General features: G+C 48.3%; 1 protein-coding gene across 1 annotated transcript in view; it reads left to right on the top strand.

Annotated features, from left to right (window-relative positions):
* LOC132888464 (NACHT, LRR and PYD domains-containing protein 3-like) overlaps window positions 1–13,342 on the top strand; it is a 116,386-nt gene that overhangs the window by 97,241 nt on the left and 5,803 nt on the right. Inside the window, exons 14-17 of the mRNA XM_060924510.1 lie at window positions 1,288–1,461; window positions 1,983–2,150; window positions 9,304–9,471; window positions 9,802–9,975. Of these exons, the coding sequence (XP_060780493.1) occupies window positions 1,288–1,461; window positions 1,983–2,150; window positions 9,304–9,471; window positions 9,802–9,975 (684 nt within the window). The remainder of the gene's footprint in view (window positions 1–1,287; window positions 1,462–1,982; window positions 2,151–9,303; window positions 9,472–9,801; window positions 9,976–13,342) is intronic.

The following is a 13,342-nucleotide window of genomic DNA, read 5'->3' as shown; positions in this document are numbered from 1 at the left end:
GTCTTGAATTTCCTCCATTTGTACACAATCTGTCTGACTGTGGATTGGTGGAATCCAAACTCTTTAGGGATGGTTTTGTAACCTTTTCCAGCCTGATGAGCTGGATTTTTTTTATGATTGAAGACTTCCCATCTCATTATCTCTAGCCACTTTATCCTGTCCTACAGGGTCGCAGGCAAGCTGGAGCCTATCCCAGCTGACTACGGGCGAAAGGCAGGATACACCCTGGACAAGTCGCCAGGTCATCACAGGGCTGACACATAGACACAGAGAACCATTCACACTCACATTCACACCTATGGTCAATTTAGAGTCACCAGTTAACCTAACCTGCATGTTTTGGACTGTAATCCCATGCGGACACGGGGAAAACATGCAAACTCCGCACAGAAAGGCCCTCGCCGGCCACGGGGCTCGAACCCGGACCTTCTTGCTGTGAGGTGACAGCGCTAACCACTACACTGCCGTGCCGCCCTGATTGAAGACTTATTATAATTTTCATCTACTGTATATTGGTGACCTATTTATGGAATAAGAATAAAACAACCAGTTGAGGTTTGATGTCTTCAGTTTTTTTAATATAATATAATTAGAAACGCCATGTTTCTCAGTGTGCCAAAGAGCTTCTTAACTCTATGTTGCTTCCTTTGATGTTCATCCATTTTATTCTGTCTCCTCTCTGACAATATTTTACACAGACTTTCAGACTGCAGGATAACAGAGGAAGGATACGCTGCTCTGGCTGAAGCTCTGAAATCATCCCACCTGATAGAGCTGGATCTCAGAGGGAACGACCCTGGAGCATCAGGAGTGAAGCTGCTCACTGATTTACTCCAGGATCCAGACTGTAAACTGGAGAAACTGAGGTGAACAATATGTACTGGGGTTAATTACTTCATTACAAAATCCACTTTAATACTTGAAAAAAACATTAATTAAATATAATTGAACACAAAATAAAATATGAGATTGCTAATAATGTAATATTTTTGTCTTTGTAATTTTGTGCCTTTCTCTCACTGCAGGTTGTTGAAAAGTGATGAAGCAGTGAAGGCCTGTGATTTTCTGACTGAGGTTCTGGATAAAAACCCTTTATTGCAGAAAGAACTGGATCTGAGTGGAAAGATCTCTTCAGTGTCAGAAGTGAAGCAGCTCTCTGCCCTACTGGAGGATTCACACTGCAGACCTGAGAAACTTACGTGTGTATTCTAATGTTATTTTATAAATTGCTGTTTGCAGTTCTGATTATTATCCTTGAACTAAAATGAATCTGCCCTCTATCCTTAGGCTAAGGAAGAGTGGCGTTACAGAAGAAGGCTGTTCTGCTTTAACTTCATCTTTTCTATTCAATCCTGCACACATAAAAGAGTTGGATCTGAGTGAGAATAAAGTTGGAAACTCTGGAGTGCAGAGAGTTTGTGCTCTACTGAAACATCAGCCATGTAACCTGCAGATCCTGAGGTTGGTTTCAGGTTCCACAAACAAACACATACATCTAGATCATATAATCCTTAAATGGCCTTGGCATTACATATTATATTGTTTAGATGTTCATCAGACTATTATAAAAATGCCATCAAATGTTCTCTCGGGCGGCACGGTGGTGTAGTGGTTAGCGCTGTCGCCTCACAGCAAGAAGGTCCTGGGTTCGAGCCCCGGGTCCGGCGAGGGCCTTTCTGTGTGGAGTTTGCATGTTCTCCCCGTGTCTGCGTGGGTTTCCTCCGGGTGCTCCGGTTTCCCCCACAGTCCAAAGACATGCAGGTTAGGTTAACTGGTGACTCTAAATTGACCGTAGGTGTGAATGTGAGTGTGAATGGTTGTCTGTGTCTATGTGTCAGCCCTGTGATGACCTGGCGACTTGTCCAGGGTGTACCCCGCCTTTCGCCCATAGTCAGCTGGGATAGGCTCCAGCTTGCCTGCGACCCTGTAGAAGGATAAAGCGGCTAGAGATAATGAGATGAGATGAGATGTTCTCTCTTTAGACTTTCAGACTGCAGTATAACAGAGGAAGGATACGCTGCTCTGGCTGAAGCTTTGAAATCATCCCACCTGATAGAGCTGGATCTCAGAGGGAACGACCCTGGAGCATCAGGAGTGAAGCTGCTCACTGATTTACTCCAGGATCCAGACTGTAAACTAACAACACTGAGGTGATTCTTCTATAAACTTACACAATTATATAAATATTAAACATAAAGTTGCTCGCTCATCTTCATCCGCTTTATCCAGGGCCAGGTCGCAGAGGCAGCAGTCTGAGCATGGAAGCCCAAACTTCCCTTTCCCCAGACACCTCGGCCAGCTCCTCGGGAAGAACACCGAGGCGTTCCCAGGCCAGCTGAGAGACATAGTCCCTCCAGCGTGTCCTGGGTTTTCTCCGGGGCCTCCTCCTTGGGGGGACATGCCTGGAACATCTCCCCAGGGAGGCATCCAGGAGGCATCCGAAAAAGATGCCTGAGCCACCTCAGCTGATTCCTTTCAATGTGGAGGAGCAATGGCTCTACTCTGAGCTCCTCCCAAGTGACAGTGCTTCTCCCCCTATCTCTAAGGGAGCACCCAGCCACCCTGCGAAGTAAACTCATTTCGGCCGCTTGTATCCGCGATCTTGTTCTTTCGGTCATTACCCAAAGCTCATGACCATAGGTGAGAGTCGGAACGTAGATCGACTGGTAAATCGAGAGCTTTGCCTTTTGGCTCAGCTCCTTCTTCACCACAATGGACCGGTAAAGCGACCGCATTACTGTGGAAGCTGCACCGATCCGCCTGTCGATCTCACGCTTTATCCTTCCCTCACTCGTGAACAAGATCCCGAGATACTTAAACTCCTCCACTTGAGGCAGGACTTCTCCACCAACCTGGAGAGGGCAAGCCACCCTTTTCCGGTCAAGAACCATGACCTCGGACTTGGAGGTGCTGATTCTCATCCCAGCCGCTTCACACTCGACTGCAAACCGCCCCAGTGCATGCTGAAGGTCCTGGTTTGAAGAAGCCAACAGGACAACATCATTCGCAAAAAGCAGAGATGAAATCCTGTAGTTCCCAAACAGGATTCCTTCCAGCCCCTGGCCGCGCCTAGAAACTCTGTCCATAAAAATTATGAACAGAACTGGTGACAAAGGACAGCCCTGCCAGAGTCCAACATGCACTGGGAAAAGGTCTGACTTACTGCCGGAAATGTGAACCAGACTCCTGCTCCATTCGTACAGGGACCGGACAGCCCTTAGCAAAGAGCCCCGAACCCCATACTCACGAAGCACCCCCCCACAGAATACCACGGGGGACACAGTCGAATGCCTTCTCCAGATCCACAAAGCACATGTAGACTGGTTGGCCAAACTCCCATGAACCCTCGAGCACCCTATGAAGGGTATAGAGCTGGTCCAGTGTTCCACAACCAGGATGAAAACCCCATTGTTCCTCCTGGATCCAAGGTTCGACTATTGGCCGAATTCTCCTCTCCAGTACCCTGGAGTAAACCTTCCCGGGAAGGCTGAGAAGTGTGATTCCCCTATAATTGGAGCACACTCTCCGCTCCCCTTTCTTAAAAAGAGGGACCATCACCCCAGTCTGCCACTCCAGAGGCACTGTCCCCGACCGCCACGTGATGCTGCAGAGGCGTGTCAGCCAAGACAGCCCCACAACATCCAGAGACTTGAGATACTCGGGCGGATCTCATCCACCCCCGGTGCCTTGCCACTGAGGAGCTCGAAAACCACCTCAGTGACTTCCGCTTGGGTAATGGACGAGTCCACCTCTGAGTCATCAACCTCTGCTTCCTCAATGGAAGACGTGACAGTGGGATTGAGGAGATCCTCGAAGTATTCCTTCCACCGCCCAACAATGTCCCCAGTCGAGGTCAACAGCTCCCCACCTGCACTGTAAACAATGTTGGCAGAGTACTGCTTCCCCCTCCTGAGGCACCGGATGGTTTGCCAGAATTTCTTCGAGGCCAACTGATAGTCCTCCTCCATGGCCTCACCGAACTCCTCCCAGTTCTGAGTTTTTGCCTCCGCAACTGCTCGAGCTGCAGCACGCCTGGCCTGCCGATACCCGTCAGCTGCCTCTGGAGTCCCGGAGGCCAACATGGCCCGATAGGACTCCTTCTTCAGCTTGATGGCGTCCCTTACTTCCAGTGCCCACCACTGGGTTCGGGGATTCCCGCCACGACAGGCACCGGAGACCTTGCGGCCACAGCTCCAAACAGCCGCGTCTACAATGGAGGTAGAGAACATGGTCCACTCAGACTCAATGTCCCCTACCTCCCTCGGAAGCTGGGAGAAGCTCTTCCGGAGGTGGGAGTTAAAGACCTCCCCGACAGAGTGCTCGGCCAGAAGTTCCCAGCAGACCCTCACCATACATTTGGGCCTGCCAGGACTGTCCGGCTTCCTCCTCCGCCAGCGGATCCAGCTCACCACCAGGTGGTGATCAGTTGACAGCTCAGCCCCTCTCTTCACCTGAGTGTCCAAGACATAGGGCCGTAGATCAGATGAAACGACAACAAAGTCGATCATCGACCTCCGACCTAAGGTGTCCTGGTGCCACGTGCACTTATGGACACCCCTATGCTCGAACATGGTGTTCGTTATGGACAAACCGTGACTAGCACAGAAGTCCAATAACAAAACACCACTCGGGTTCAGATCGGGGAGGGCGTTCCTCCCAATCACACCCCTCCAAGTGTCACTGTCGTCACCCACGTGAGCGTTGAAGTCCCCCAGTAGAACAATGGAGTCCCCAGTCTGAGCACCTCTCAGTACCTCTCCCAGGGACTCCAAGAAGGCCGGATACTCTATACTGCTATTCGGCCTGTAGGCACAAACAAGAGCAAGAGCCCTCTCCCCGACCCGAAGGCACAGAAAGGCGACCCTCTCGTTCACTGGGGTAAACTCCAACACATGGCGGCTGAGCTGGGGAGCTATAAGCAAGCCCACACCAGCCCGCCGCCGCTCACCATGGGCGACTCCAGAGAAGTGGAGAGTCCAGCCCCTCTCGAGGAGCTGGGTTCCGGAGCCCAAGCTGTGCATGTAGGTGAGCCCGACTATCTCTAGCCGGTACCTCTCAACCTCCCGCACAAGCTCAGGTTCTTTCCCCCCCAGCGAAGTGACATTCCATGTCCCAACAGCTAGCCACTGTGTTCGGGGATCAAGTCGTCGAGGCCCCTGCCTTCGACTGCCACCTAATCCACACTGCACCAGCCCCCTACGGCTACCTCTGTGGGTGGTGAACCCATAGGAGGCTCAGCCCATGTCACCGCTTCGGGCTGAGCCTGACCGGGCCCCGTGGGCAAAGGCCCGGCCAGCAAGTGCTCGCATACGAGCCCCAACCCTGGGCCTGGCTCCAGGGTGGGGCCCCGGCTGCGCCATACCGGGCGACATCACGGTCCTTGATTTTATTTTATCCATAAGGGTTTTGGTGAACTGCTCTTGGTCTGGCCTGTCACCAAGGACCTGTCTGCCTTGGGAGACCCTAATAGGGGCATAATGCCCCCGACAACATAGCTCCTAGGATCATTCAAGCACACAAACCCCTCCACCACAATAAGGTGGCAGTTCTAGGAGGGGTAAACATAAAGTAATTGTAACAGTTCGCGTGGGTGGAGCACAGAAAGACGGCAGGCCAGAATTATCCCAGTGCCGAAGAAGTCTCCCGTCACCAGCCTGAATGATTACCGTCCTGTGGCCCTCACCCCGGTAACTATGAAGTGCTTCGAGAGACTAGTTCTTCAGCACATCAAGGACCACCTCCCCCCAGACTTCGACCCCTACCAGTTCGCATATCGCACAAACAGATCCACAGAGGACGCCATTGCCGTAGCTCTCCACTCTGCACTAAATCACCTGGAGCAGCAGCAGAGTTACGTCCGCATACTCTTTGTCGATTGCAGTTCAGCTTTTAATACAATAATCCCGGACATCCTTATTAGATAACTGGACACTCTCAGCCTCCCCCCTCTCACATGTGCCTGGTTAAAGGACTTTCTTACTAACCGGCCCCAGACTGTGAGACTTGGCCCCCACTTCTCCTCCACCCGCACGTTGAGCACCGGCTCTCCACAGGGCTGTGTGCTGAGCCCCCTCTTGTACTGCCTCTACACCCACGACTGTAGTCCGACCCACAACAACAACAACCTTATCTTCAAGTTTGCTGATGACACCACAGTGGTCGGACTCATCTCAAAGGTAGACGAGCCAGCCTACAGAGAGGAGGTCCTGAAGTTGGCAGCCTGGTGTTCAGAAAATAACCTTGCTCTGAACACCAAGAAAACCAAAGAGCTCATTGTTGACTTCAGGAAGCACAGCACTGACCTAGCCCCCCTCTACATCAACAACGTGTATGTGGAGAGGGTCCACACCTTCCGGTTTTTCGGTGTCCTCATCTCCGCCGACATCTCCTGGTCAGCAAACATTACAGCAGTCATTAAGAAGGCTCAGCAGCGGCTACACTTCCTGAGAGTCCTCAGGAAGTACAATTTAAGCTCCAACCTGCTGCTGACCTTCTACCGCTCATCCATCGAGAGCATACTGACGTACTGTATTACAGTATGGTATGGCAGCTGCACTGCTGTAGACAGGGAGAGGCTCCAGAGGGTAGTTAAGGCAGCACAGAAGATCATTGGCTGCCCTCTCCCCTTCCTGATGGACATTTACACCTCCCGTTGCCTTAGCAGAGCTAAGAATATTATCAAGGACAGCTCCCACCCTAGCTTTGATCTGTTCGACCTGTTGCCCTCAGGGAGGCGCTACAGGTGCATCAGGACAAAGACAAATAGATTAAAAAACAGCTTCTTTCCAAAAGCCATAACCGCCCTGAACTCAGTTATGCTCTGACTTTATAGTCTATTTTATTTTACTATTTTACTAATTTATAAATGTGCAGTACTTTATAAGGTGACTCTCTATGCAATACTTTTATAATGTGCAATACCACACTCCATAATGTGAAACGCAACACATGCACCTCAGGATTGTGTACCTTACACACAACACATACACCTCAGGACTGTGCACCTTACACACAGCACATATACCTCAAGTCTGTGCACTTTACCTTACCTTGCAATACTTCATAATGTGTAATATTTTATCTTATAATGTGACTCTCTCGTGCAATAATTTATAATGTGACTGTCTCTGTGCAATACTTTATATGTACAATACCTCACTCCATAATGTGTGACAATACATACACCTCAGACTGTGCACCTTACCCCCCCTTTCCCCCCTCCTCTCTCTCTCTCTCTCTCTCTCTCCACGCTGTTTGCATTGTTATTGGAGATGCTTTAATCTCATTGTACATGTGTATAGTGACAATAAAGGCATTCTATTCTATTCTAATTAAGTTCCACAAACTCTTTATTTTTAGTCTTTTCAGACGTTCTACTCTCTAGTCATGCACGCACGCACACACACACACCAGTCGTCTGGTTGGGGAGAGAGCTTCCTTCCTCTGCTCTCTCTCTCTTCATATAGGGCGCGGTCACTGGGGAAGACACACAAACAGATTAACCAACATCAGGTGCAGTGATTCTGCCACTTACCTTCCCTGACTCCGCCCTCCGGTCACAGACCGATGCTTGACCACGCCCCCGCTGCCACAGTAATGCTGTAAAAAGAACTTTGATAGTTTCTTTGAAAAAAAAAGGATAAAGTTGATGATTGACTGTAACGTATGGTTTCTTTGACTGGTCCTAATTTTTTCCCAGTGTGTGACAGACATTGGGCACTATCATTTAAATTTAAAGAGAAGTCATCAGGAAATAAGCAAAATTCTGGAAACACCAAGTACAAAAACATTTTACTTTTTGCAGTTTGTTGAAACGTCCTGCTGCACAAGAGGCCTGTACTTGGCTAAATTCAGTTTTAGATGAAAACCCTTTACTCCTAAAAGAGCTGGATCTGAGCATGAAGGAACCAGGAGACTCAGGGGTGAAGAAGCTCTCAGCTCTACTGGAAGACTCTCACTGTAAATTTCAGAAAATTCGGTAAGTATTTTTATTTATGCATCACTGTCAGCGGAGTTTTACTCACAGAATGTTTTCTAGTGGGACCTGCCATTAAGGATGACCCAAGTATGCACAAATGTATTTTTAATTATAGATTTTTTCTTTTCTATAAGTGCTGACATAATATATCCTGTGTTTCTCCAAAGAAACCTCATAGTCCTTCTAGAAACACCTGGGTTCTGTTCCATCACTGGAAAGTGTTAAGCTCCTGAAACTAGAGAGGAACAGAAGAGTAGAAATGATCAACACATTTGACCTTTTCAATGAAATCACTTGATTTAACCACTGAGACATAACAGACAAGACAAATTAAAAGAGGAATAAATGAATAGAATGATGTTAAAAATAACCTCTAATGACCCCTTATGACCCAGATGAACCCAGAATATGGACTTCAGTGCACATGAAAATAAAATGACTTGTGTTTTCCATAATATCTGCACAATGAAGTATTAAGATTGAGTATGAAGCTCTGTCTACATCATATTTCATATCTAGGCTGAATAAAAGTAATCTGACTGTGGAGAGCTGTTCAGCTTTAGCCAGCGTTCTCAAATTAAAGTCCTGCAGTGTGAGAGAGCTGGACCTGAGCAACAACAGTCTGCAGGATCCAGGAGTCACTCAGCTTTCTGCTGGACTGAAGAATCCACAGTCTCCACTCAGAACACTGAGGTGAAGGAACATCTGAAATAATGTCTAATCCTTCAGTGAAGCATCAATTCAGTATTTTAATCTCTGAGTTTAAATGACTGCAGAATTATGTGTCATTAAAAAAGCAGTACATGTTCTACAGACTTTAATGCTGTTAATACATTTCTGAGTCTCCATATTCTCTGTGTCCAAGTCTGGCAAAGAGATCAGGAAAAAAATAACTAAACTAGAACACAATATAATAAACAGCTTGTTTTGATTAAAAAATTAATAAAAAATAGATTATTAGATTTATTATTTTTAACTTAAAGGTGTTTAATTGTGTAAAAGTTGTATTCCAATGTAAACATCTAATTGCTGTAATTTTAAGGTAACTGTTAAAGAAAAGAATGAAAATATTGCGTTCTTATTGAACAAATGAGATGCGATCTGTTCATTGTGCTCCTTCTTTCCTTCTGCAGACTGTGTAACTGCAGATTATTACAATACCAGTTTTTAATTATAACCCAGTAATTTGTACATGATCCATTCAGTGACAATCTAGGATTAAAAAATTAACAAGAAAAAAGATTAAATTGTTAATTTGTATACAATGTCACATCTTTATTCATTTATTTTATCCAATATTTGTGATATTTTTAATTTTTTCCCAGAGTAATTGACAACAATATTAAAGAGGAAGGATACGCTGCTCTGGCTGAAGCTCTGAAATCATCCCACCTGAGAGAGCTGGATCTCAGAGGGAACGACCCTGGAGCATCAGGAGTGAAGCTGCTCACTGATTTACTCCAGGATCCAGACTGTAAACTAACAACACTGAGGTGAGCAAATTATAAATAACAGGAATGCTTGAAAGGGAAATGTTCAGTGTTTGTTTAAAGGAAACAACCAAAATGATTGTTTATTAAGGTCCCTGATAATTTGTTTTTCTAACAAACAGGTTTTATAACAGTATAAGCATGTATTCTTCTATTTAAAAACACTTGAAACTTTTTTATAATGCAGTGTCCTGATATGGTGAAAGATATTTTCAAAGATAAAGATTTAAAAATAATCTCTGTTTTTGATGAGTCCCGAATGCTACAGCGAGGCATATTTAAGATAATGCAGTTGATATTGATAAGTGTTCGAGTAAACTTTTCCCCTCACAGACTGTTGAAAAGTCCTGAAGCAGAAGAAGCCTGTGGTCGTCTGACTAAAGTTTTAGAGACAAACCCCTTATTGCAGACGCATCTGAACCTGAGGGGGAAAATAAAAGGAGACTCCGAAGTGAAGCAGCTCTCTGCTCTACTGAAGGATCCACACTGCAGAGCTGAGAAACTCACGTGTGTACATTATTATTATTATTATTATTATTATTATTATTATTATCTCATCTCATTATCTGTAGCCGCTTTATCCTGTTCTACAGGGTCGCAGGCAAGCTGGAGCCTATCCCAGCTGACTACGGGCGAGAGGCGGGGTACACCCTGGACAAGTCGCCAGGTCATCACAGGGCTGACACATAGACACAGACAACCATTCACACTCACATTCACACCTACGCTCAATTTAGAGTCACCAGTTAACCTAACCTGCATGTCTTTGGACTGTGGGGGAAACCGGAGCACCCAGAGGAAACCCACGCGGACACGGGGAGAACATGCAAACTCCATACAGAAAGGCCCTCGCCGGCCACGGGGCTCGAACCCGGACCTTCTTGCTGTGAGGCGACAGCGCTAAGCACTACACCACCGTGCCGCCCTTATTATTATTATTATTATTATTATTATTATTCAGTCCGGGTTGAGGTCATCTCCAAGTTCTGACTTTATCATATTCACTTTATCATATCATGATCACTTTTCAGCTCAGCTCAAAGCGTCTCCATCCCTGTAGCCATGATCTCACTCACCACTTCACGGATTAGGCCCAGGTTCTCATTTTCTCCACGGCTGCCATCTTGCAGCGGGACTCTGCCGACCCCAGCTTCCTTCTCCATTTCTCAGTCCACATTATTTCTTTAAAGGCCTCGTGCGGTAATTTCAGCAATCAGGCTATATCATGTGTCAAAATGTCGGGTTTGGTGGGTTATTCAAGCCCCTCGGTTTCCCGCGATCTCAGTGTCACGATGCGCCCGCTACAAGCATTTAAAGTTGACGCGCACAGCCAAATTTAGGCAGCCAGCCGTTAACTAGGTCAACTTGTGTGTGACGTCATACCAGTAACCTCCCTTGGGTGATGCTGGCCTGTCCCCATGTTTTCTCTATAGCGTGCGTTTACCAGAGTTGTTTACATTGCGGATTTTGTGGATTTATTCAGTTTGTGGATAGTTTTGAACACTCAAAACACTATGAAATGATGTATTAATATTCTGTGATACAAAATGCCTAATCGGTGTATTGTGTTTGGCTGTAACAACGAACACTGAACACTATTTGTGACTGTTGTTATCAATGGATCTGATTTCAAGGTCATGGCTAGGTATTGATAGAAAAAAAATATTTTTTTAAAAAACACATTGTGGCAGCGGGGGCGTGGTCAAGCGCCGGTCTGTGACAGGAGGGCGGAGCCAGGGAAGGTGAGTGGCAGAAATCACTACACCTGACGGTAATTAACCTGTGTTTTGTGTGTTTTCCCAGTAACCGCGCCCTATTTAAGGAGGCAGAGCAGAGAAGAGCTCATCCCGGGACAAGAACACAGTGTGTGTGTTTCGCTATCAGATTAAAACTGGCGGTTATACTGAAAAGTCTGGCAATAAAAAGCCTATTTGTATCTGAAGCGTTGTCCTGCCGTCCTCTGTGCTCCACCCACACTTCAGAGAGCTCTACAGTGGTGCCAAAACCCGGGACAAGGTGGAGCACCAACCTCGCAGCCCCATGGAATCCTCCCCGTTCGCGGACCTGGTCCACGCCCTCGCCACGGCTAAGCAAAGCCAGCACCAGGCGCTCGTCACGCTCCGAAAGGAGCAAGAGCGGCGCTTCGAAGCCCTGGTGTTGGCCCAGCAGGAAGATCGCGAGGCGCTCCGGCATCTCCTCGCGTCGGCGGGGTCCACCAGCGCCCCGGCCGCGGGCCCGTCTCCCCTCACCGTGACCAAGATGGGCCCGCAGGACGACCCCGAGGCGTTTCTCACATTGTTCGAGCAGGTCGCCGAAGCCTCGGGGTGGCCGATGGAGCAGCGCGCGGCGCGCCTCCTCCCCCTCCTGACGGGAGAGGCGCAGCTGGCCGCGCTATAACTCCCCGCCAACCGCCGCGGAGAACGGCCCGGTGAAGGTCCGCGTAGGCCAGCCGGCGGTTGGCGGGGAGTTATAGCGCGGCCAGCTGCGCCTCTCCCGTCAGGAGGGGGAGGAGGCGCGCCGCGCGCTGCTCCATCGGCCACCCCGAGGCTTCGGCGACCTGCTCGAACAATGTGAGAAACGCCTCGGGGTCGTCCTGCGGGCCCATCTTGGTCACGGTGAGGGGAGACGGGCCCGCGGCCGGGGCGCTGGTGGACCCCGCCGACGCGAGGAGATGCCGGAGCGCCTCGCGATCTTCCTGCTGGGCCAGCACCAGGGCTTCGAAGCGCCGCTCTTGCTCCTTTCGGAGCGTGACGAGCGCCTGGTGCTGGCTTTGCTGAGCCGTGGCGAGGGCGTGGACCAGGTCCGCGAACGGGGAGGATTCCATGGGGCTGCGAGGTTGGTGCTCCACCTTGTCCCGGGTTTTGGCACCACTGTAGAGCTCTCTGAAGTGTGGGTGGAGCACAGAGGACGGCAGGACAACGCTTCAGATACAAATAGGCTTTTTATTGCCAGACTTTTCAGTATAACCGCCAGTTTTAATCTGATAGCGAAACACACACACTGTGTTCTTGTCCCGGGATGAGCTCTGCCTCCTTAAATAGGGCGCGGTTACTGGGAAAACACACAACAAAGGTTAATTACCGTCAGGTGTAGTGATTTCTGCCACTTGCCTTCCCTGGCTCCCCCCTCCTGTCACAGACCGGCGCTTGACCACGCCCCCGCTGCCACACACGTTTTAAGTGTTTCTATGTCTCATCTCATCTCATTATCTCTAGCCACTTTATCCTTCTACAGGGTCGCAGGCAAGCTGGAGCCTATCCCAGCTGACTACGGGCGAAAGGCGGGGTACACCCTGGACAAGTCGCCAGGTCATCACAGGGCTGACACATAGACACAGACAACCATTCACACTCACATTCACACCTACGGTCAATTTAGAGCCACCAGTTAACCTAACCTGCATGTCTTTGGACTGTGGGGGAAACCGGAGCACCCGGAGGAAACCCACGCGGACACGGGGAGAACATGCAAACTCCGCACAGAAAGGCCCTCGCCGGCCCCGGGGCTCGAACCCAGGACCTTCTTGCTGTGAGGCGACAGCGCTAACCACTACACCACCGTGCCGCCGTGTTTCTATGTATCAATCATTAATTGTACAAAATGATTTTCATACATTTATGTATTTGTCATATCTTTCTTTGTCACATGAAGTGTTGTCTTGATAACACATGTGGCACATAATTTTAGCAAATGGATGACAGAAGATTAATTGAAAGATTTATGCCACAGAGCTGCCTTTAACTAATAATTATCACTTATTACTGACGATTGTACGTTTACTAAACAATACAAAGCTCAATACTCCCAGCCTATAACATACTGAATATCAAGTTAAAATCAACCGCAATAAAAGGAAAATGATGAAAACTGGAAT

This window comes from Neoarius graeffei, chromosome 6 (genome assembly GCF_027579695.1).
Source record: "Neoarius graeffei isolate fNeoGra1 chromosome 6, fNeoGra1.pri, whole genome shotgun sequence".
Lineage (NCBI taxonomy): Eukaryota > Metazoa > Chordata > Actinopteri > Siluriformes > Ariidae > Neoarius > Neoarius graeffei.
This window is presented reverse-complemented; position numbering and strand designations above follow the sequence as displayed.